This window comes from Leptosomus discolor, chromosome 2 (genome assembly GCF_034619465.1).
Source record: "Leptosomus discolor isolate bLepDis1 chromosome 2, bLepDis1.hap2, whole genome shotgun sequence".
NCBI classification, from domain to species: domain Eukaryota; kingdom Metazoa; phylum Chordata; class Aves; order Leptosomiformes; family Leptosomidae; genus Leptosomus; species Leptosomus discolor.
Genome location: NC_141392.1, coordinates 49,194,440 through 49,220,938, shown reverse-complemented (window position 1 = coordinate 49,220,938; position 26,499 = coordinate 49,194,440). Strand labels below are relative to the sequence as shown.

The 26,499-nt window shown below is 40.5% G+C and overlaps 1 protein-coding gene across 2 annotated transcripts in view; it reads right to left on the bottom strand.

Annotated features, from left to right (window-relative positions):
* Positions 1 to 26,499, bottom strand: part of RPS6KA2 (ribosomal protein S6 kinase A2) — a 310,509-nt gene that overhangs the window by 86,872 nt on the left and 197,138 nt on the right. For both annotated transcript variants that reach the window (XM_086461053.1, XM_086461054.1), the window contains 2 exons: positions 18,620 to 18,736; positions 14,375 to 14,456 (listed from right to left, as the gene is read on the bottom strand). In XM_086461053.1, the coding sequence (XP_086317179.1) occupies positions 14,375 to 14,456; positions 18,620 to 18,736 (199 nt within the window). The remainder of the gene's footprint in view (positions 1 to 14,374; positions 14,457 to 18,619; positions 18,737 to 26,499) is intronic.

Sequence of the window (26,499 nt, the reverse complement as noted above, 5' to 3'; positions counted from 1 at the left end):
TCTCACTCTAAACACTTCTTCCATTAGTCTGCTTGGATGTGGTAAACACACAGACAATCCAATCTGACTTGCTCCAACAAAATGTTCTTGATGAGCATTTTAGTTACTGAATTCCAAATATTTTGGTTTGTGAAATGAGTTACTAGTATATTTAAGGCATTACTGAGGAAGCTGGGATAGTGGCTTACCATCCAAAACTGAGGACCCTCAGTTGATTTAGGAGATATGAAGTCCTGTGACAGCTTCTATATGTAAACCATGCAGAACAAGGTTTATCAGGTTGCCTGCAACCCAGTCCTCTGAGCTACTTGCACACAAAATACACAGGAATTCATAACTTAAATATTTCAAGAAAATTGTGGTGTTTAATGTCAACATGCAGGCAAACCAAACCCTCGCCCAGGCTCTGACGTGCTAAGCAGACATGCTTAATATAGCTCCATTGATATGTTTGCCTCATAAAAATAAATGAGCATCTGTGAGACGGCTGTCTGTCACTGAAGAAGCCTCCAAGTCCCATCAGCAAGTAGGGTGTGAAGTCAAGGCAAGGTCATTTCCTAAATTAGAGCATAAGGGAAAGCCTGGTCTCGTGTCATTACTGACACACTGACTAAAGCTCTGCAATCAGTAACCCTTGGCCACACAAACAACAAGAAAAAAAGGCTGTTCTAGGGTTTTCTCCTGTGAGGAGAGAAACACAGTGCTCCAACAATTGCAAATTACTTTTCAGCCTGGATTCCACTACCATATAGGGAGCCTCATGAAAGATATGACTAAGTTCAGAGAGTCTCTGGGTGAAATCATGGCCCTAAAACAGTCAGTAGTAAAACCGCTGTTGACATTATTAGGATCTCACCATCTACATCTCAGTCCCTGTATACAATTCTGAAAATATATGTAGCTGCTTGAACTCTAAAGGAATACCTAACTGAAGAGGAAATCTTCTTTTTTTTCCTATGTCACTTGAGTAACTGCCAAGAGCTAAACATAAACCGTACTAAGCAACGACTAAAGGGAGACAGGAGGAGAGCAGATAAATATTTAAAGGATATAAACATGAAGGACAGAGAAGACTTATTTATCAAAATAAAAGGAAAGAAAGGAATATAAATAGGAGGAGGTAAGTGAAACAGAAAAAGAAGAAATGTAGGCTGTGTTGGGCAAACCGTAACTGGATGTACCTCTATGGAGCAGAGTGAAAGGTTGGGATTGGACCCTTATCATTTGACACATTTCAAAATAAAACTGAACAGAAGAAGTAAAATAATGATTTAGTAAGAAATCAGACTGTCCTAACTGCAGGGGAATGAGATTGCGTCTTTCAATATGTGCTCCTTTGGTGCAGTGACTCCACCTCAATAAAGCATGCTTTCTGAAAAAAACAATTCTAGATTTCGCTACTATGCACCAGTGTTTGGTAGACTGGCTGAAACAGAGCATTTCTACAGGATTCCTGTGTGTAACATTATCTTGGAATATTCCAACCAAGTGAAAAAAATGCAGAAACTAAAAATTTGTGTTAGGAATAGACTTGAAAACCCTGTGAAGAATAACCATGAGCAGTTTAGCTTCCACACAGTGCTTTTAATTCTGAAATCTCAAATAGCCTTACCAGGAGCCTTGAATCACTACAGCTGTTATCTTATAGGTGATAGCTGGGGGTAACACAGAGGGGTAATGCAGCTCCTCTGGAGCCACCCAGCACAGTGGCCATCAGCCCTGTGCCAGTCCTTCCAGTGACTGCTCAGCAAACCGTATTCATAACAGCATGGCAGGGTTTCTGCATATCTCTAATGAAGACTCATGTTAAGGAGTCCTCTGATATTGTCACATCTCACGTAGCGAGTTCAAGTCTTATGCCTCATAAGCACCTCCTTTTTGCTCCATCAGTCTCACCTGTAGCCATCCTTCAAATCCCTTCCATCCCTGCCCCAGCAGCAGGGTTGAACAGCCTCGGTCCTGCTGTATCCCTTCTCTGCCAAAGGAAGCCACCTAGCACCAACTCTGTCAGAGCCAGAGCTGAGCAGCCCTCTTCCCTCACAGCTCCCTCTCTGGTCCCAAGCAGAAAGGGGTAGGAGGAGGCGGGATGCTCTGGAGCAGCTGGCAGACAGCTATTGCCTGCTTCCCAAAGTTGTAGGGAAGACTAGCTCTGTCCCTGTCTCGCTCCCACCACAAAGTTCAGTCTTCCCCTCAAAGTGACACCTGGAGCAAGTGCTGCCAATGATCTACAACCCTCTCTCTTCCTGGCCCTCCACTTCTCCACTTGCAGTTTTGCCCTTCCTATTGCCATGAGATCACACCTCCAAGCCCATTGCTACTGATGCTTGGCTTGGCGGATGGCAGGTTTCTGCTCCCCTAGAAAGCTGTCCTTGGGAATATGGGAGGCACCAGCCCATCTGGGGACAGCTCAGGGGCTTCTGGAAAATGGGGATGTCCGTATTTCAGTAGGTTGGAAAGTCAGCTAAATGAAGGCTGTGCATTTAGTGGGATGGTCTAGGAAAAGCCTCTTGGCTTCCTTGGTACCAAGGTCAAAATGTGCTGGTTAAGAAACTGTCTTCTGTGTAAAAGTCTGCTCCTGGAGGCTCTCTGGAGCTGCTGAGCAAAGCCACTGGCTATTTTCCAGAACAAAGCAAGAGAGAGGGGGCACCAACTGGGTGACCATCCTTTTCCCTTTATGGGGAAAGTATTCTAGGAGACAGAGATAGGTGGTAAAGGTGATCGAAATGCCGGGAACACCATGTAAAAACAAATATACAAAATAGTCCTTCTAAACATACATTTGAAAATATTTCTTTCTTACGATAACATGCAAGCCATGTTAGCTGCATAATATGCATCTATTTACATCCTGCCTAGATGTACAACACTACTATTTTACATTGTATAGCTTACTGTATCCATAATGAAAACAAAATTGAATTGATCAGCGTTGACAAAACCTATATAGCAGTACGGTCCCATAAACCTGAAACTCCCTCTGAGCATGAAAGGCAGCTCTGAGTTAACAGTGTTGATGATGACAATTGCCCACTAAATGGCAACTATGGTATAGCACAAACAAAGTCTGAAAGACGACCAGGGACACAGCACCATTATCTGAGCAATTCAGGCTTTGCCCAAATTTACAAAAATAATCTACCGCTGCTGAGAAAATGTCAGTTAAATTACTGTGCCATGGAAACCTCTCAAGTGTGTCAATTAGAGTTGCATGCAGATAGAAAATGCAGTAGACAAAATAGAGAGAAGAGGCTGTCGTTGATGCTGATTGCTGGCCTCCTTTGAACATCATCAAAACCTTCAACTTGGAGCAAATGCCACAGCCATGAGGAAGCTGTAACTGACATGTGTAACCCACATGAAGAGTATAAAACCACAGAGAATAATTTTGTTTCCGTTGAAACAAATCCCAGATGGTAGTCTCCCACACTGTGCCATCTAACTTTTATGGAGAGCCAGCTGAGAGCTAGCACACCTCCAGCAGCAGTTGCGAACAGAAGGCCTGGCCAGCTTTTTGGTGAAGATTACAAGAGATCCAGCTGCAGTGCTTTGAGGCAAACCATCGCCAGTGCAACTGACCCCCTGCCCTCTGCCATCACTCTGAGTTAAAATCGCATCGAGTAGCAGTGTTGACCTCTCTGTTAATCTGTCCTCATGCTTGAAAGGACAGAACATTTTTTTGTTGTATTATAGGAACCAGTATAAGCAGTGGGATGCAACTCCCAGAGGATGCTTACGAATTTGGTTACCAACCAACTATAAATGCACTGCAGTTACAGGCAGCTGAAATTGGTTAAATGTCAATTACGTTGGATGCTCCAACTGGTGCAACTTATTCAGCGAACAGAACAAACAAATGCTTTTCATATAGATAATGAGTTTGTAGCACAGCGAAAGACTTGCAGAGTCCATCAGGAAGGTTAAAAATCCCAGGGACATTCAGCTATTGTATCTCCAGCTTAGCTTTCCACTACAGCTACAAATTTATGCAAAAGTACAATTGATTCATAGCTCTGATTATTTCAAATAGTCATTGCATTATACAGAAGAGACATTTCCTAACCATTTCTTGGTTCAGATTCTTTAGCCATTAAATTCCATAATGCATCAGATTGCACTTAAGTGGGGAGGAGTGTTAATAACATCTCCATTAATATCTGACTATTACTTTTCATAAGGACATCAAGCACTGTGAAGAGGAGGCTGGCATAATTAGGTTAACGTTACAGATATGGAGATTGAGAAGAGGAGCAGCAGTAATAGTAGCTGGTTTATGTTCATGCAGCAAGCTGGCAGCAGAGATGCAAGCAGAGCCAAAATCTTGTAACTCCTAAACTGAGGTACCGGCTCCTATACTAAACACAGTCTGCCATGAAAGAACAGAATACCTGACATAATTTCACAGGAGATGAAGACTAAAAGCCTTTGAGCCTGTATTTGCCAAAAGAGCAATTTTTCTCTTCCTGTAATTCATACAGCCTCACGGTACCAACAGCAAGCTCTTCAACATCAGGCAGGATTAAAAGGCTCCAGTGGTTCATTCATGTGCTGTGCAGCCGACTCGACGGGTTGCGAGCAATAGCTTCTCTTTTTCAGCAGTGGGTTTCTTAAAATTAGAAGTGTTACAAGCAAACAGAAAGCTTACAAAGCTCCTTAAAGACAAGATAAACAAGACACAAAAAATCTCAAGCCCCAAGACCAAGGCAAAAGAAAACCAGAAAAGCAGACCTTCATATGAAGATTCCCATTTGGTCTATGGGATGCCAGCCAGAAAGGCAGAAGGCAAGATAAAACAGTGACCAATGTTTTGTTATCACTGGTAAAGCCTGACTGGCCTGGGTACTGCCCGCTGATGTTCTGCTTAATTCTGAGGCTAAACACATGACAGAAGGGGAATGGAGGTTGACAGCTGCAGGCAACCATGAGGAACTGAAACCACCGTCCAGAAATGCTGCTGTCTCGAGCACCAGTGCAAAGAGCTGCATTACAAATCCTTCTACTCAAGGGCTGGCTTTACCTAGGAACTTTCTCTGAATGTGACTCCCCATAGGAACAAACACTCAACATCTCAATGATATGACCACCTTGCCATCTTTGCAGAAGGGCATTTTTGTCTGTCCAATTAAAAAAAAGAATTTTCAACTATCTGCTTGGTAGAGCAGGGACACTGCGACTACTTCTGTCATGCTAAAGCATTCACAGAGGACCTGAGACCTGGAACATGCAGCCATAGCAGATCATATTTCGTTTAACAGTAACCTCTGACTTACCTAGCATATAATTAAATCTTCTTCTAACCCAGACATCTAGAAAAAATGAACTCTGAGGAAGGAAAGGAAGATAAAAGATTCTCAGCCTACAGAAGATGGAAGCTAAACATGATAACCTTCAAGATGTAGAAGAAAACTGCAGAGGAAACTGTTCTCAGCAGAGAGGATGTGAACTAATGGCTTCAGCTGTGGTAAGGCAGAGACGGGACAGATGTTAGGAAGCATTTTTGTTAATAGCAGAGGTAGAGACAGTCTAAGAATGAGTTAGGCAAACATCTGTCAGGAATGACACAAGAGCATAGCTGTGCCACCCTAGGTCAGAGGTGGGCTGTGGGACTTCTTCAGGTGCCTTCCAGCTGATGCTTTAGTAGCAGTGCAAGGCACTGGTGCCCTCCAAGAGTCCCACACTCCTGGAGCAGACCCAGGCAGGAACACAAGTTAGGCTTCCAAAGCAGAACCACTGAGCATCTGTGGTTGTCCCGGGGATCAGCCAGTCCTCGCTCTCAGTTACCTGGCCCAGGCAGAGCACTGCATGCAGCCAGCAGTGTCTGTCTCGCTCCAGACTTGTTCATTCAGCTGGAGCTTCGTGTCAGTCTTCATAGGTCTGTCTCAGTTAAACGAAGATGTGCTTTTCTCTCCTCCCTCTGTGCTTTCCAGCTATTGCTGGTGAAAGCTGTGAGGGCTGACAAAGACCGTTGCACCTCCCAGTCCTTTCCTGGTAAAAGTGGGTTTTCTACAGATAAAATGGAATTACACCACATTTGTCAAACAGGATAAACATTTCACTCGTGGCTTCAGGGCAACTGTCTGTGTAGTCTCTCCATTCCTGAAACTACACCAAAAGCAACTAACAGCAAGCTGCTACTTGACAGTAAAAAATATCCAATGTGGTCTTTTCCGTAAAGTGACAACCAGTTTGGGAATAATTGCAAATAGCTGTCATCAGATATACAGTGCAATGAATACAACAAAAAGAATAATCCAAGGGAAAGCAAGCAGTAGTGAAGGTCCTTGATCTAGTCTACTTCAGGGACTTTGAAAAATGAGTTTAGGTCTGAAAGCTTTTTACTGATAGCACCTACAGGAGCTGCAGTTTCAAGTGTCTCCGTTGCTACTTATTCACTTTGTCAAGCACAGCAGGAACAATGGAAACTTTAAAGAGGTAGATGGCAAATTGACTGAAAATTACAAGGCGATTTTACTATCAAGAAAGAAATTAGTATGATGGACAACCCACTCCTGAAAACAACCAGCCACCATTCCTTGACTGGCTGGAATAGCCAGGGGACACATTCAAATGCAACCTGTAAGAGCTGCTGCTTTTTCAGAAACTTCAAAGAAGTAATTTTTTCCATATTTCGTTGACAGTAGAGTGTGACTCAACAAACGTTTAGAACAAACTTGTATAATTAGATGATAGGTGAAGAACACATCCTTTCTGCAAAGAAATCAGCAGACTTTTCAGTGCTCTCTTTCTCTGACTTCAGATTTGAATCTCCTTTGTGCTCTCTAGGGAATCATCATATGAATACCTGAATAATGCAACACTTTCAGCTGCTGCTAATGGGGCCCATGGAACTGCTTAAGGATCCAAAGCTAGGGGCATGGGCACGTTAACTTAGCAAAAAGATGGAAAAATTTAAGACAGTTCTATGCTATACCTACTGAAAAACACAAACACAGGTGCACTCAATGTCTTCACAGCAAAGTCTGAAACTTTGGCTTAGATGTACGACTGCACTGGCAAGCAGTGTGGTGAAGCCGCAATCTATGGAAAGTAATAATGGTGGGCACTGGGACCTGAAGTTGCCCGACACTTGATGCCTCACTTTGGTCCCATGGCCTGAATACCCACAAGAGGCTGAAGGGTGCTGGGTGTGCTCCTGGTTTTGTTTCATCAGGAAGGAACCTAACTTGTGTGCTCAAAAACTGCTGTGCCTGGTAAACCAAGGCACAGCAAATGGAGATGACTGGAAGAATTGCTTAAAAAAGTCTGGTCTGAGCCAAAGCACCAATGCTATTGGATGCTAGGACTCCCATCACAGTTTCTGCTACACCACTGAACTTCTCATGGAGAAAGCTGGGGTTTACTTGTGAGTCCTGTCCCGTGCTCTCTTTGGGGAGAATAAATCAAAGCTGTTTCAGGCAGCAACATACTGAGCTGCTGAAGCTGTTTTCCAAATAAACATACATCTATGCAGTGAGCTATATTTGATATTACTGTAAGAGCAGAGTTGTATTGGGACAAATGTGTAGACAGGAAAGGACTGGTCAATATTGCTGCATTTACCTACAGCATGTGTGACAAGTGCAGAAGTGTGTGCTCCTCCTGTCTGGCTGAATGACGGGGAGAAAGGTAGGGAAGCTGATTATAATTTTTACCAGTATTTAGGCAATGACTTAATAACTCTGTCCTCCTTAGGACAATAGGAAGAACTTGCTATCTAGGAACTTGAGCAACAATTTTAACAAGGTGACCCCACACAAATCTCAGCCAAAATTTTCATTAAGAGAAAGCTGAATTTTCTTTGGCACTTCAGAAAATCTCCATGAGGAACAACAGGTCTTTGTGTAAAAACAAACTAGCCAAAATGCTCCCTTGCTACAAAGCAGAGAGTGTTTTTAATATCCAGAGTTCATTTCCTGAATGTCTTAATGGTGGGAACTTTTGCCTGATAACAAGATCTTCACAATGCACTTGACATTGTGAAGAGGCTATAATTAAATCAGGACTTTACACAATGAGAAGTCCCACATGGCTTGAATAGAAACAGATAAAAAAATCTTTAAGTGATGCATGTTCAGTTTATATTTATAGGCAAGTTCTCCCTTCTCGTCCAAACCTGAATCCAAACGCTGTACAGAATCACTAAAGAGTATTAAGTATCTAACCCAGAAGCTATAGACTCGATGAACACAAGTCAATGCCCTTTAGCAAATGCTATGAAAATAAACTTCCAGCAATGCTTTTGTTAATTTTTGAGCTGTCCAATCTGCTGTATATTCAGGCTGGGATGCTCTATAATATTTGCTGACACCCAATAAACTAGTTGCCTAATGACAATTCAGTTTCCTTTTAACATATGAATGCATTATTCTTCACAGCCCATTAGAAACAAACTAAGTGAGCTCTCTGAAATGTACTGTATGTAACCTTTCCTCCTTCACAAAGCAAGCCCTAGATAAGGTGACTTTTTAGGGAAGGAAGAAAGTGGCGGTCTGATACAAGTAGCCTTGCAAAGGCACTGTAAAGCCACAGCCCTAAAGTGATCTCTAAGCACTGAGGGTTGAAGATCTCAGCTTCATTCCCAAAACTCCCATAGGAGGAAAGAAAGTTCTGCTTCCTCAGATCACAGCTACTAATTCCAACTTGCTCCTAAATTGTGACAGGCAAGGTTGGCATGTTCTGCAGCTCAGCACAAAGCTGGAGATGTTCTCCTTGACTCCTGGCCCATAAAACTTGCATGCAGATGGGCAAGGGCAAGATGGCGACCCAAGAGCATTGCTGGGTGGCTAAGCACATACTAAGCTGATCTTTACAATTTCAAAGCCACTTGTGCAATATACAGAAGAATCAAATGTTATCGTGTCTGTGCACTTATAAGTTGCTATTTCCTTCCCATATGGAAAATTTAGTGTATGGCTATTTGTGGAGAGGGGTGAGTCTGTCTCAACTGGATCTTTAAGGGCACTTCCAGGTTCAGCAATGTTTTTTTTGATCTGAGAGCCCTGACATTTGGAGAGATACAATTCTCAGAGTAAAGACATATGCAGGCAGCAGTTCCCAAGGATGTAGAGCATGCAGCCTTTCCTCCAAACAGCAGGGCAAGGGGACCTCTGCTGTGGGGTCTGGACTCACTTTAAGAAAAGATAGTAAACAAAAATTTAAAGGGTGAACCTGGGTGAATAACAAGGCCTCCCACCAAACACAGTGGCTGAAAAATGGGACAAGAAACCTCAAAAACCTTAGCACCAAAGAGTTAGGTTTATCTGAAGTGAAGGCTACTTCTGAGTTCTGCCTCATAAGGTTAAATTGTACTCAGTTTTTTCTTTTGTTGGATTTTTATTCCCTTCAAATCAGAGGGAAACCATTGGAGTTCAATTAGATCTAAACACTACAGTCATCACAAGGAAACTGAGTTGCAAACAGAAGAAAACTGAAGAAGCCACTTCAGTTAAGTGTCTAAACAGGGAAGCCACTACTACCATTCTATCAACGGTTTAGATGGAAATCACAGTCCATCCAGGTGATGTTGTTCAATTTAGTGTATAATTAATATCATCAGTCTAACATCCCTGAGAACACCACAAGCTCTCTTGTGAGTTACTAAAGCTTCTCTCACCGCTTACTGCATCTATAACCATCACACGCACTCAGCACAACTGTAAACCCGTAAGCCTACTGGCGTAGACTGAGGGGATCATAAACTGCAAAGCACTTCAGAGCTTTTGACAAAACAGATTATCATTTCTAAACCACATAAGCAGAAACAGGTAGACTCTTTCAGTTCTTAGGGTCAAATAGCTTCCAGTGCCTAGATTTACACAGCTCTTTACCAACAAGATGGGCAGATGCAAACTACTTCCTTGTGACCCATCACATAACTTTGCTAGATCATCACTGTAATATTTACAAAGTTCATAAGCATTATGTCAGTGCATTATGGCTTCATGGCACTTTCTCTAAGACTGCATTTCTCCTGAAGGGATGCATCTTTGATTTTCAAGCTCCAGAAGCAGCCCTTACATTCCAGCACACCAACCTGTTGGGGATTTATGGGCATCTCACGGGTGTTTAATGAGGCTTACACTGTAAGCGATCTAAACGGCTCTCGGTCATGGAATCCTGAAGCACATCCAGTAAAGCCGATGGAGCCTGAGACACCTTGAGAGAAATACTGAGTGAATCAAAATAATCACCCTGCCCTTCTCCTCTGTCCCAGCTTTGCTGGTGAATACAGGGCACACATACACTCAGAATAAACAGTCCCTCTTTTCCTTCTGTTTCCTCAATCTCACAGTGTATTCAGGCTGGGCAGTCAAGACTCACTGGTCTATACCTGTACATTTTTAAACATATAGATCAATTTTATTCTCTTTCAGTTTTTAATCTAAAAATCTGAGTTTCAAGCAAAAAAAAGCAGAGTGTAATGGAGACGTGAAAGCAACATTTTAAGATAGTATTTAATAGTATTATCTAATGGCATTCTGAAAAGAAAAAGTCTCACTCTTGGAAGGTATTTAAGCACCTAAATGTCTTTGAGCACCTGGACACCCCCTCCCCCAAAAGGGTTTATATTTGCAAAGGTAGCTATTAGGGCATTGTAATTCAATGAATAGTGTTTCAAAGTCGGATGAGTTAGAGTAATACATACATGCAGTCTTGAATCTGATATATTCACCAGCTGGCACCTAACAGACATAACATTCTCAAACGTTTTGGACAAGGTTTTCCTAAAGTTAATAATTAGAATGAAACGCTTATCTCATTTCTTCAGGAAGTTCTGTGCTTTAGAAACAAGATGCTCACAAGATCCTACAAAAGGAAGTGAGGTATGAATGAAACTTATGTGCAATGCTCTTATTTACAACTGAGAGGAGCAGTGGCTTTCTTGCTTTCAAAGATCCATGCTGTTAGAGATGCTTATTCAGATATACTCTACATTTAATATAAACCTTCATGAGGTAAAAATTATTTTCATTTTCACAAACGTTTGTGTGTACAGCTTGTCTCTGCAAACTTTTACAACCTAAACCAGAATATTTTAGAGTCTAATTCTCCCTTCACAGCAGGTGCAGTTCTGCTGTTTAGTAGATCTTTTTCAAGCTTAAATCTGCACACACCATTGATCTACAAAACCTCTTTTGTATCAAACAGCTTTTTTGAGCTGTAAATGCTTGAAGAGTGCTGATGATGATTGTTGTACCCTTCTTATACTATCCTTTGCGGCTGGCGAGGTTGGGATCACGCTAACAAGGGACAACTACCCTGGCAAGAGGCAGGAGGCAGCAGACTCACTAGATGAAGCATTGTTTCGTACTTCTGCTTCTTCCTAAACACTACCAGCCATGGCTGGAGTCAGGTTCCAAAGACAGAAAACAATTCGGCAGGACCCACTATGGCTGTTCTTCAGAGCATGGTACAAAGGTAGTTTTAACCCATTCCTCCTTCAGGCATTTAATTTCCTCACGTTCTTATTTATCTGGGTTTTAATCCTCCAGACTAATCCAGAAAAGAAAAAAAAGTCTTGCTAACTTTTCTTTTCTTTCTCATTTCTATTTTGTGTGTTTTGCAAATTTGTTTCTCTAAAGAAAATAACTCTTATGATATTTAGGGTGGTGTGGCCACGTCAACAGCACTGGCACCAAGAGCCTTGACTTACCTGCTCTATGCTGTACTGTGCAGAGTACAGGTTAGGAAGCAAAATAATTCAGAAATTTGTCTTGTAGCATGCTTTTTCTCAGTAAATACTGAACACAGTGCTAAGTACTTATTGCTTTGCTCCCATTTCTTGACGTGGTAATAAATACTTCACATTGGAGTGACCTCCAGCCTTTTTGAGTGTAGGTAGGCAGCAACAATTCAGCACTCTCACTTAAAAGATGAAATTAAGCTGTCAGAAATATTATCTCTGTGCCAAAAGTTACATGGAAGCTCACTGACAGCAATCCTCATTGTTGCTCGTCTGATTTGCCCTGTGCCCATGGGGTTTTGCCTTCATTTTTGCACTTCAAGTTAAATACCTGTCAAGTTTAACTTATTTGTAGAAAATGGAGTGGAGAAATTAGTTTCCTCCCATGTGCTATTACCTTGAAATTAATGGGAAATCCAGAGCTACCAGTCAGAGGGGTAAGTAGTCTGAATGGGAGAGAAATGCAATCCAGCAAAATCACAAAGCAGCATCAACTTTTGGATCTTGTCACCCACGCTTGAGAAAACAATAAATAGCCTGCTGTAACAGTAAAGGGAGAAGGGAGGCAGTGGCTCTGTGGTATAATAAACCAACAAACTGCAAACACAGAAGGCATCTGGAAGTGCCCATTCTTGATGGAACAGATTAAACCACTTTGAGCAGTTTAAAACCACCATGTAAATTTTGAGATTTCCTCAAATATTGCCATAATACAGATATTTTTTTCCCAGTAGAGTCTAACACTACAGATTTAGATATCAATTATTAAGTAAAAATTGTGTGTCTGGAGATGCAGAAGAAATCCTCCCCAAAGCTCCTTCTGCTCAACACACCTTGGAGTTATACATAAAAAGAGAGAATACCCAGTTTTCACCTTAGGTAAAAAGTTGCAGGCTCTCAAAAGAAATGGAAAAAAGTCTCTGCTATGTGTTGACATCAGAGGGATCACACAGTCCTTCCTCAGATGCTGAGCCCAGCAGGAGACAGCTTTCCCTGGTGAGGAAGATCTGAGAGTGGAGTTCAGCTCAGTTTGGGCACTTCAGGGTTCTGCCCTTGGTTGAGAAGTCAGAGGATCACTCTATTATACGTACTGTGCACACAGACCTGACCTTTTACTTCTTATGTATTATGCCCAGTACTATTTAAGTGGTTATTTACATCATGCTCTTCTGCCAGAACAAACTTTCCCATCTACATTCCAAACAAAAAGATCAGCACGCCAGCACTGCTTCAAACCAATGTTTCTTTGAAAAGGCTTTCTTAAGGGAAAGGGCTGTGTAAATACCTGGTTTGCGACTTCCCTACTTTGACTAGTACTCAGAGGAGGTGCTGTGTTTGCCTGCCACCACCTTCTGTAACTCTACCTTGCAATTACTGGTAGCTTCATTATTCTTTTAGTTCCCAAAATTGAGGCATGCTAAAGCAATTTGGATTTTTAAGTCACCAGAACTGTCTCAAAATGATCTCTCTTCACATTAGGATAGAGATTTCGGCATTATACTGCATTGTACAAAGTTACATTGTCCAAGAAAGGAAACAGCGGCTCTGGGCAAAATGAACGCTGTCCACCTTATCTGCAAAAAGTGTCAGGCTTTTGAGAGGCAAAAACAAAGTACAGTGCTAGGTCAGGGAAACAAGAAGATGACTGGAGCTTCCTAACTCTGTGAAGGAGCAAATAGCAAGGACTTCAGCTGAGACCAAACTTACTCTGCTCTTCAGTCTTGTGCTTTACTAGAAATTCCTTTTTCATCTGAGTGAGGCTGTAGCAACCAGTAGCCTCAGAAGAGGATGAAAAGCTTTAAACATCAGTCATTTGGCCCTAGCCTACTACACACCATGCACTGATTGGTCACGAGCTAGGAAACAGCATGATCTCAACAACCTCAGAATGACTCCTCGCACTTGGAAGTACTCTTCCATGAATTTTTAGGCATATAGTGAGAAGCAGCAGCTGGAAGGCCTTTCTGCCCATTAGGAGACATCTTTGAATTTAGCAATATCCTTATTTAAAAATACTTCTGTTTACTTCAGCAACAGAAAGATACTGCCATTGTGATACAAATTAATACATGCCCAATAGAAGTCCTATAGATAACACCAAGAATCATAGAATCATCACAGAATGGTTTGGGTTGGAAGGGACCTCAAAGATCATCTAGTTCCAACCCCCCTGCCATGGCAGGGTCATCTCCCTCTAGACCAGGTTGCTCAAGGCTTCATCCAGCCTGACCTTGAACACTTCCAGGGATGGAGCATCCACAACTTCCTCAAGCAACCTGTTCCAGTGTCTCACCACCCTCAGGGTGCAGAACTTCTGCCTTGTATCCAGTCTTAAACCTGTCCTCTCCCAGCTTCCAAGCATTGTCCCTCATCCTATCACTGCAGGCCCTCGTATAAAGTCCCTCCCCAGCCCTCTCATAGGTCCACTGCAGGTACTGGAAAGCCGAAGAAAGTGAAGAAAGAATGCAGCTGGAAAACTCCGAAGCCCTGTTTTCCTGCTCCCACACCGTATAGGTCATGTTTTTTGTGTATGTTTTTTTAGAACATTTCCTACAGCGAGGCAGAATTTTGGAGGGTGGCAGAGACATATTTGTGCACTCTTATATACCGTATGATAGCAGCAATGCAAAAAATGGCAAAAGTAAATTACAAAGTATCACAGAAATAGACTGCAGCCACTGTCCCAATCCTTACCTTTTAGAGTTGCCTTCTTAAGTACCTTCATGGCATAAAGCTGACCAGCATCAGATCCCTTGATTTTCCTCACTAGAAATACCTGTAAAAAAGCAGATGCGTTGTGTAGATGAGTACTGAATATCCAGTTACAAGTCTTGCTGCATTTGATAGAGGAATAGACACTAAGGCTCAGAAAATCTAGTTAAAAGTATTAGCTGAAAGTACTTCATATCTATTTCACTTGCAACTGGTTGAGCTTGCTCTGGGAATCTTCAGTTTTTAGCCTTTATCACCTCACAAAGAAAATATGTTCGACTTTATTAATTGTGCTTACACATTCAATTAAAGATGGGTGAATAGTCAGGATCAGTGTGCACACATGTCTACATATTCTGACAAGTTTTACATGAAAAAAAGCTATGCTTATGAATGTGCAGTGTCTTAAAATTATTGCCATCAATTAAATTAAGGAGAAAAAACAATTTGGTGCAATTTATGCTGTAAGTCATGAACGGTGATTCGCCTAAGATGCAGCTGAAGCAAAAAGTTCATACAGCTGAAAATTTGTTTGTGCATATTTAATAAAAAGTAGGACTACTCTCACTAACAAACAGGTTATTATAATAAAGACAGTTCTCCCTGTTATAGTCTCCTATGCTACACCTTCTGACAGTGTAAATTTGTGATTGAAATAAAATCAAATTGTAGCTAAAATTGTATCTTTTTTGTTCTACTCCACGCAACTATTTCTTATCTGCCCCTGAGTGAATCTGAGAACTGGGGGGTGTGTGTGTGTAGTGAACAAAGGAATTAGTAATTCAGTTTGTTCTTGTAAGACTTCCAGTGTTTAATAATTGAAAACGAAATAAACAAATCTTTCAGCTGATTCCCAGGACTCACTCTGTCTGCTGAGGTCAGAAATACCAGACAACAGTGTTTCTTTCTTTTATTTCAGCACTGGTGTTACTGGACAGAAGCAGAGGTAAAGCCAAATGCAGAAAGAAATATAAGCCCCCATTCATAGCTGTACTTACAAATTAACAAAGGCTAGGTGAAACTATGTAACCAATGAATGCCTAGTTGGATTACAAAAATTGGTGACAATTATTTCATGCATTGCCTGGTCAGTAACTACACAGCTTTGTTAACCGTCTCCACCCAAAATACAAAAAGCCAAAAAAAGAAAGGACGAAGTCTGTTTCTAGCACATATTTGCAAGTTGAAAGACTCTTCCTCCTGAAAAATATCTGTAAACAGATTATGATTTTCTCAAACACCCTTTGCGGAAAGGTTTGTGGGAAGGGAGAACAACTTTTAACAATCAGGTAGTGAAGCTGGGAAAAAACCCCAAATGGTATATTCTCTCTGAACACCTTAACCAAGGCTCTTGTATCTGACAGCATCACAGCTACAACACTTCTACAATACAATCTGGTATGTTTTTGATGAGACTTTCCTTCTCAAGATGTTTCCTATGCATATGAGATATGCATAGTTCCTCAGCTTAGCTACCCTAACTAGAAGAGCTTGGGCACATGTTGCTGGTTCCCATCTCCTGTTTCCTAGTTCGATGAACATACAAATATACTGCCGGTGCTCACAAATGTAGGAACAAATGATGAAATCTGGATGCAACAGGAACACATAAGACTTTCTGAAGTGTTTTTCATTAACGTTCATGATAAATCAAGCTCAGCTGCTTCAGCATTAACAGGAAATCAATTAATTTAGAAGTTCAGTTAGACAAAAGAAATGTTGGGATATTTTTCCATCCAGCCCAGGTAAAACATTTAATTCTTGCATTACATTGAAAGGGAGGGAAAAGTCAAAAGCAAGCTTGCCCAAATACTAGATTTTCAGCTGTATTATTACTGTGTAAAAATGGTTATGGAATCTTTATCTGAAAATCCAAACCTCCAAACCCTTAAGATAATGATTTTAAGCCGTACTGCACATAGAACAGCACAGAATGCTGTATCTGCAGAAATATTAGGTTTCAGTTCTAGAAATATCTAATCTGGCATGTAATCTTGCAATTCGTAATACCCATGTTGCTGTAATAAGCAAAATTACCAATTTACGATACTAGTCACTAGTCAGCTGTTCCCTGTAGCACAGGATCGGGCATTTGTCTGCATTCTCTTCAAAACAGATGAGTCAAGAACACTGTGTGCTGTTTCAGAAGACATCAAAATAATCATCAAACCAAAAAGGAAACAGAACAAATGAAAATGCATTGTATCGCAAAATGATGTTGTCCTTCTGATTGTTCTTAAAGGTAAAGTTACACTGTTCTTGAAACCAACAAGTGGTTCTGGAGTGCTTACTTGACTGGTTATATCAGTTATACTATACTAGTTTGACAGAACAGCACGGGCATGTGGCTGAACATGACTTTCAATTTTGTAGTTTGATATGCATGCAAACACTTCAGGTTATGAATACCTGAACTAGCAAAACTCCCTTAGCTGAAGCAACGGGTATATCACCTAAATCCCAACCTAGAAAACTAAGCAAGAGCTGTGACTTTCAAGAGCGTTGAAAGCACTCCCTCAGACACCAAAGTCATCATCTTTAATCCTGCAAGAAATTATCTAGGCCTCAGGTGAACAGCTTGAAAACCAGTTTGCATCTCCAGAGACTTATGGATTTGAACCATTAGCTCAAATACCAAAGCAATGAAAATTTAGGTAGATGGGGACTGCACAAAAAGCACAGAGCAGACTTCCCTCTCCTGTGTCTTTGCTGCTCTGGGGAGTTTACTGACCTGTTTCACATAAGATACAGAAGGTGACTTGGAATCACACACAGCTCCAAACAGGCATGATGCCCACACTGATGCTCTGATCCTCCAGTGAATTGGGTGGAGCATGTCCCAGAAATCAGATCTCCTTTTGGGAAGTGGTTGCAGACACTAGACATTTTACTTATAAAATGCCTAAAGCTAGAAGGCCAACTTAGTTAATAATGAAATACATCAGTACAATCGAAGATAGTTAGTGATCCATTTCTAAACCCTTTACTGCCTAAACCCTGGCCATTTTGTTACTTTCTCAAAAGAGATTTTATTCTCTTGTTCTTCTCCTGCTTGTATTGAGTCATACGGTAAATCTAATCTTGGTTGTTTGATTTTCCACATTTCTTTAATATGTAAAACTCGAGTATCGTTACTGTACTCTCAAGAAATTCTCTAGATCAAAATTTGGTAGTGAATGCTAACATTTCTGATATCTCTCATCCCAGGGAACTTCTAACTGCCTTACTTATCAATAGAATTCTAAAATAGTCAGGAAGTCGATAAATACTTTCAATATAGCTTCTTTCAGGAATAAAACTAAAGCGCCTGATTCATCATCAGGGTGTTCAGCGTTGTGCTCGGTACCTCAGTAACTTTTAGGTATAAGGCAGTTCTTCAAGTTAGCCAGAATGATCCACCACTGAATTGAAGGCTGGGAAATATTTTTTTTAAACTCCATAGAATAATATACTTAAAATGATAAGGACTTCCACACCTGGTTTAAATTCGGCTCACTGTTCCACAGGTTTCAAAGTTATTTAAACCATAGAAAGAGTTTAATACTTTCCTTCCTATTCTCATTTCCAGCTGACACATCCTACTGAAGAAGAATTGTCTTGGGATTAAGAAAAGCCTCAGACTTAAGACAAAAATGTTGTTTCTCCACAAATTAGCTTGTGGTTATACAGGTAGGTTGTTGTTCCCCCCCCCCGCCACATGCTCTTGCCACAATGATTGCTGTCTTCAGCATTGGGGTTTGACTTCAGGGTCGTGTCAGCAAAGAGTACCTCTGAGCATGAGCTGAAGAGCAGTCTGGGACTTTGAAATGTGCTTGAGATCCCATTTGGCCTCAGTGGAAACTGGTCAGCTAACTTCTTCAGGCCTTCGAAAGTTCCTGTTTACATCCTCCAACTAAGCAGCAGTGGCACACTCATCTCCTTGGTGGGTAAGTCAAAAAGAGAGAGGGAGTGTCTAACTTTATAAACAGTGATGCTCACTAATGCTCACTTGTGCTCATTAGTCCAGGTCCAGAGCCATAAGCACTATTTCCTAAACTGTTTTATATGCAGGAATCCAGCTAAAAGACAGAAGTGTTATTAAAATGAAGATAGAAAGGGCTCGGGCTTGCTTATCTACCTTTACAATATAATTTATATATGGACAATGTTACCAATGTAAATGAACTCAGAGAAAGGACGTGACATTTCCAATGTGGCTCTAGGTGATTAGATAGCATTAAAAATTACCTTTCCATATGAACCTTGTCCTAATACTTTCAGCAGCTCAAACTGAGAAGGATCTGCTTTTTCAAAACCTTCCTTCACATGATGACTGATATCTATTTCCTTCACAATACCTTCTTCCTGCAAAGGAAACAACAAAAAACAAAATCCCCAAATCAGAGCTGTTATCCTAAGGAAACATATTGTTTATTAAAATCTCATCTTCTGTGATTCTACGATCATATATGAAATTTTGAAAATAGAAACAAATGTCTGTCCAAATATTCCACGTGCCTGTTACTGGCTAGGGAGGCTAATGTCAGGACATCCAGGCCTGCTGCTTCTGTTTATTGACCCTCGAGATATGATTAAGAGAGAAAACACAAGCTGAAACAGAAAAACACACTACAGAGCTTGGTGTGCCCATCATAGACCTTGCTAGCAGAGTGGCATGTACTCAAATCTGTACTATAGAGTCTCCAGAACACTTCTCTCCACATACTTTCTCATTCTCCCTCAAAGCTTCATTTAAATCCATCTTAAAAAGCTCCCTTAGTCTTAAGCAGCAATTCTTCTCATGAGTAGGCAATAAAGAAAAGGCATTGCTAAAAGCAGCTCTCCCTATTTACCTCAAAGAATGGAAAGTTACTATCGGTAACCTTCCCAAAGAAAACAAATTAATGATTTAGATGTGAAAATGGGGTGGTGGAAGGAAGAATGACACACACTTTCTTGCTTACAGGAATTAGCTTTAAATGCTTTGGATTTTCCAGGTTCTTTTGTAAAATATTTCCACTATCAATAGATACATGTCCCTCAAAGACACCAGTTGAAGTAGGACTTTTACCTCGCAAGCTGTGACATATGGCATTTGTTTTAGTTGTTTATGCTATTATGACACGTTTCTTTAAAAAAGAGAGTGACTGGGTCATGTGAGACCCAGAGGGACTACACAGAGTTTGCAGCAACCCAGAAAGTCATTGAGCTGAAAAGAAACTTGGAAGAAAGAACCTGCTGTTCAAGGACACAGTGGTGAGGAAAGATAGTATTTACACACCTTTTTATTTCTATAGTGTTTTGTACACCTACATTTGAGCTTTTTTGTTTCCTATTCAAACTATTTGTTCTAAGTTCTTTACAATCAAAATGTGGATGTTGAGTACAAAACCTTTTTGTTTCACCCCCACATTGAAGGGAATTACTTATTTAGGAACAGGTTTGAATATTACTGCATGCAGCAAAAAATAATAGGAATCTCATAAATGTTACATTTACATGGAGTTTTCCTGTAATTGTCATCTTTTGCCAAGAAGATATCTTTATAAAACCTGCAAATATAACATTTGTTTCCCATGTTTAAAAATCAATGTGGATAAAATAGAAATAACATCCTAAAATGAAAATGCATTCACAAAACCCTTTAGCCAAAACACATTCCTTTACTAAACTAGAATAAGTTTTATTCCCTCCTCCTCCAGAAAAAATGTTATCACTTGCTACGAGCTGCAATTCACCTGATGCATGGCTAGCATTACTGGGATTGCTCTCTATACTGTAGCTTCATCCCTCCTCTTCCCTACCCTGCCTCCTTACACTCACATGCTTTGGAACAGGGAATACATCCTCTTCTTGGTTTGGAAAGCTTCCTCCACTTTGTGCATGCTACCAGAATCATGAAAACTAATTATCAACTGACCGCAATTAATTCAGATCATAATTCCTCTAGTTTAAGGTTTGCCTGAAACCAATGACCAGTTTTCACAGAGAGAGTTAAAGTTTTTCTATGTACTTAACTACCAGGATCTCTCACATTGTTTTTCTGGCTTTAATTGCTGTGACAGACAGAGTATCTTTCCAATATTAAAAATACTACTTTTTTTTTTTTTCTAGGTGAGAGAAACAATAGTAAATTGATACAAATTCGATATTCTGTATTAGCTGTTTCCTAAGTAAACCAGGAATTACCTACATGCTGTTATCAAAGGCTCCACTAAGTTCTGAAGCAATGAGCTTTCACATCGAAGGAGGTGCATCTTAGCTAACTGCCTGCAGCTGAGAGACTTACACATCAGTAAGAACATTATTTCAAGCTTAGCCCACACTACAGCTTAGGCAAAATACCTGGACTGCAGGGCTCACCACCCACCTGGTTCAGTGGTTATTCACTAAGGCTAAAAGTTACTCCCCATAGACTCAGGCTTCTGAATCACCTCTACACCAGACCTCATATGTTTGGGAGTTTGCTCTCCATTGAGCACAGGCAGAGTTTGGGAGGACTGGCTTCTGCAGGCCAGTCTCCATGTGCAGACATCCCGCTGACAACTATCATATGATGAAAAAAACTGCACGACACTTTCTCAAGTCAGTGCAGCATCATGACACCCAGTCACTGCTTCATGATTTTGCCTATCTCTGTTCTGCATTGAGGCACAGCACAGTGAGGACCATCCACTGCAACCAGGTGAAGCAGGATGCGAATCTGAATTTTAAAATGTATCCAGGAGACAAAGCTCTGCAAAAAAGAAACTAGCCCAAATTTTACGTACACCAGATATCTTCCTCAGATTTACTTCTCCTTTGAGATTACACCTTGATCTCAAAAACTGTGGTTGAGATCTACCACAAAAAGCAAAACCCTTTTTCAATTCAGATAGATTGCATTTCACCCTGAACTATGGAGTCACTTCAGCTACATTTGCAAGTTTAAATGATGGGTGAGTTTCAGTGTGTCAATTCATATTTAGTCATCAAAGTCCCAGGCCTACAACCTTGAGCATATTTCTAACTGTGTTATTAAATTTAACATAACCTCTTTAGATTCATGAAATGTGTTCAGGTACAGGAATATAATGGAAGAAATAAAGTGATAATAATTTGACTTGCTGTAAGAATGCTTTAAAAGTTCTAGTGATCCCAGAGAATAATATAATTAATTTATAATTTGGAATAAACCAAACACTTTAATTACATGCATCTTTAATTAAAATCTCAGAAAAACATTATTTAAAAAGAATGGGACCAAATACAAGGCCTAGCACTGTTTATGAGACAAGCACAGATTTTAAAGATGGAAAAAACATGTCCGATTATGTGACTTCATAGAAATATAAAAACTATGGTTAGAAGGGCCTGCCTTCTAACTCCTGCCCAAAATATCACCAACACTTGATCAGGCCAGCTGGTTTCTGTCCACTGTGGTTCTCAGTGTCTCAAACAATGAGGCTTGAGCCACTTCCTATGAACGAGTATTCTCTTTCGATTTGACTAGCTCAGAAATGCCCACAGTCATGTTGAGCTGCCTGCTTCCCGAGTCCTTGAGAGGAAGCAGGATATTTCTCTAGGAAGGCAGCATTTCCTGTGGATTTCCTGTGGTCTCCTCACTAGAAAGGGGCAGCAAAGCACCACTGAAGAAAAGAAAGCCAGAAGCTTTCTTCACCTATCATCGCTACAGTGGCGTTACTCGCAAGCTGTCCATGAGGTAGACAGTGTTTTATTTGATATGACAAACCCACTTCCCACTGGAACAAAAAATCAAACTGCCAGTACTTGAGACTGAAGATGGACACAGCCCCTTAAAGGAAATATATGTTGATGTTTTTGCACACATGCATCCATTTGCCTTGCAAGTATTTCTATATTCTTATTACTTATTTTGATGCACGAATTCTGGAATGACTTCTGTTTGTTTGCTATACCTTACTAGAAAAAACCAAATCCAGTAGTTTTATGATTCACTTTTAATAGTCTTACTTGGGATTTCCCCCTATCATTTATGTCTTTTGAAGTCTCCCTCTATTAAACTAGTATGGAAGTGGCATAATTTTTCTCAGATACTAATGATCAGAGTGAAACCCACACTATCAGAGCTCAAGTGTTGTAGGCAGATCTCGCAACTATTTTTGCTCTCAGTTGCATCTTAGGGACTTCTCTAACGTGTTTTTTTTTTCACTGGTCCAACAAGTGCAGCATATCTGCATTAGGAATTTTCATAACAACAATAAAACTGAGGCAAGAGACTCACAAAACGGACGAAGGCTGCACATTGAAGAAGCTGTTTTGATGGAGAGCATTTGACTCTGGAAAAAAACCACGAGCCAACTTCCAAAATGGTTTTGATCAGTGAAGTTTGTGGAGTCAAAAACGAATGTTCCACAGTTTGGTCTTGCAACAGCTGTGCACAGCAGCACAGGCTCTTGCTCCCTGCTGACTTGTCCCGACACTGCATTAACAGGAATGCTTGACTTGATGAAGCTTAATCTTTTGTAAACTTCTCTAAATATTTATGTTTGCACAAAAAGAATCATCCTGTGACAAAAGTGAGATGGATGGTCTTGGCAGCTTGCAGAAAGCACATGGTTAAGCAGCATGGACTGGGGGAGGGAGGGCAATGAACTGGAATACATGATGAAAGAGGAATGGAGAGTGCTTCTCTGTGCTAATGCAGCAAAGACCTCTTCAGGGACTGATTCTATATTGTATTATTCACTTAAAGGCTTCCCCTCAAGTTGGTAGAAGTTTTGGACAAATGGGTAATGCAGTATTTGAATAGAAAGGCCATTTTGATCTCCCTTTCTTTGGGACATAGGAGAATACAGCCTCTGTTCTTGCTCTGTGACTGTGGATGGCACAGACACATCTGTTTTGGTGCTTCTCGGAGGCAGCTCCTCCCTACGGCACTGATCTCAACTCACTTCCAAGATTTCCTTATGCAGACCTTGGAGAAAGAGAGGCACTAATGCCCAGTGGCTGCTGGAGAGCAACCACAGAAAACTCTTCCAACTGCAACAATACTTCCCGACTCACTGTCACGTGTCTGAGTAGGATTGGGAAGCATAGGGTTATAGACATGGGAACGGGGTACAAAGAGTCATGCAAAAGGGCAGGCCTTCCTGGACACTAGGTCTTCAACTGTACAGCCTTGTATCTTTCCTGCTCCACAGCCTCTCAGGAAACATTATGGAAAGAATACCTCCTAGAAAACTGAGAGGTTTAATCCCTTTTGGAGTTTTGTCTGGCTTCTCCCCTACAGGTTTCTGAAGTAGAGGAGCTAAGGTCATCCTCAAATCCAGAGACCACCTTAATTGTGCCCAATATATTTCAACTACATGCAAAAACTTTCCTGACCAAGACTTCCTGAAATGGTCTGAAACATCTAGAGAGGAGGTCATTCCAGAATCAGTTACTTTTAGCAATAGACAATTTTATGCAACCATATCATGTAGGAAAAAAATTGTGGTGTTAATGGTGAGATGATTATTGTTTTGCAAAATCAGTAAGACAGGATTCTTAATTTTCATTCTTTGCCTGGCCATCTGCCCAGTTGCACAGAATCAAGATTGCCACACAGGTATGGCCGTAAAGGGTAAGCTTTGTCTTACAACAAAAATAAGTGCAGTTTTGATGTGCAAGTTCTCCAGTTTTCAGATCTATTGGGTTTGCATGCTTTATGGCCTGAGGTCAATGAACAAATGAAAATGTGATAGAAGGAAATAAGCAATAATGGTAACTCTAAAGAGAATTTATCGTTGTTTGAGAGAATCTTTATTTGTCTATAGCATATGCTCAAGATACAGACTATTTTGTTACCGGTCTTGCCATTTGGCAGGTTAATACAAACCTAATATAAACCCAAATCACAACTATTTAACTTCCAAGTATCACAGGCAACACAACATTCCAAAATAATACAGTTCAATGGGAAAGCATGTTTAAAACTCTGATATGGGAATAGTTAGGACAGGATATGTCTGATAAAGATGAAGCCAGGTTTCCACCTCTGTTTCACAGGTTCTAATCTGGCTCAACCCCATAGGAGAGTAATTTTTCTCACGACATAATAGACTATTCAAATGCTGCCTAGTGCAGGAAATGAACTGCTGGCCTGTGTTAAGTTCTTTGAGGACAAGTATCCGCACTGAAAAAAAAAAATGTATAGGAGCATTTTCGTTATTCTCTTCCCAAGCCAGTCTACAGCAGCTGGACCAAAATTTGAAAAAGAAATCTTCCATTTTAAATGGTTTATAGTCCAAGTTATGCCTTCTGTTGTGGTCTGGAAAGGTGCAAACGGAGCAATAATATCGTAAATGGGTCTGGTTTTTTTGTCCTCTACTGTCAAATTAACATTTGCTTTAGCAACAATGATTTGGACTTATTGAGCCCTTAGAGAAGCATGTGGAACTCCCAGTGAGTTCGCTAGACATTGTGCCAGGGCTGTGTTTGACTTTCAAGCATAAGGTCACCTACCTTCTCAAAAGGTCATATAGGGTTAAATAATATACAATAACTTTAGAAAGGTTGGGATTTCTTTCCTAGACCTTTCACAAATGTGAATAGAAAGTGTTGTCTTACATATGGAATTCCACCAATCAGATCAAAACTTAGTGGAATATAGAAACCTTAGAGCAACTTGCGTGATGTGCAACATTATCAGTCCCTGTTAAAGTCAGCAGACCTTTTTCCAAAGAGAACACCTATTACACTATCTTTAACACTTCTCTCCAGCTTTAACTTTTTATCCTACTTCTTTTCTTTCTTCTCCCTAATGCATGTCTCTACAGTTGAGATTCAGCTGAAATCAAACAAACAAAACATGAAGAGCGGAATCACAGAGAGCAAAGGCAGCAAACACAATCTGCTGGATAGATTGATGAAGCCCATGAGTTGGAGGTTTGAGTATTTGGGAGATTTGGAATCAATCTTTTGTGCCACCAGGCTTCCTATGTTTCTTTGATGAATCACGTAGCGTTGGATTCAGCTAAATAAATGCAAGTATTTATACTGTGGGAGCCAATGCTCTGAACTCATTGTCTAGCCTTACTTTGCAGCCAATAGAGAGAAGCAGGCACATCATGACTGGAAGAGATCAGATGAAGTCACATTCTCTGCCAACTATGAAAAAAACCAAAGACAACTTACTGAGATAGAGGCTTCTGCAGTTGCATAAGATGAATTCATGCTTACTGTAAAATTTTGAAAAACACTTAAATAGAGTAGTATTGTGGCCAGATTTTTAATGTCATTACAAGAGATATATTTGCAGATACATGCGACAAAAATTTTAACAGAACTTCTATTGAAATTAAATATTTTTCAAAAGAAATTAGATACTTGAAAAACTGAAGCACTTAAAAAACACTCTAAGGTGTTGGGAGTAATCCAGTTATCAGGATTTTGCAGCTCTGGTAAATTAAGCATTATTTCTACCTTCTCCCCAGCCTGAAAAATAGGAATAGCTGCTTTTTGCTATCTTGTGGGAATACTAGGAGAATTAACACAGAAGAAAATGTGAAATTATCCCATGCTGCAGTAATGGATAGACAAATCACCTGAAACGTATCCAGTAATACGAGATATCAGATGGCCTACAACCGGATTCGCCTTTAGCTCAGATTGAGATATCTTGGTCTTGAAGATTGGTGCTCTTTATCCAACGACTATAGTGTCTTTACAGACTCAGTTCCTGACTAGGACAAATATATACAACACAATGACTGTGAAGATGCACGAGGAGAACCACCTTCCTATTCAAAGTGCAGATATCTATGAAGTAGAGGGAGACACCAATTTTTAATCTAACTTTCAACTCTGGACTCAAATCATTAGCCAGGGTAACTCTAATTTTTATGTTAATTCTGTGGAGTGATGAGTAGAAAGAACCCATAAAAAAAACTATTGAAGCAAGGGGTTAAAAAAAGCAGAACAAGAGCAGAGCCATCTGGTCACAAAAAAATACAAACAGTTGGCCAGCCTTACTCATACAGCAGCACTCCACAAATACTCAAATACGTTTGTGAACTTTAACAGAAACAGTCTCAAAATGAGTCACACCATTAAAGGACAAAGAACTCCGCTGTATTGCTCTAAGCTACAATAAATTCTACTTAGTATGGTTTTCACAGGTGTGC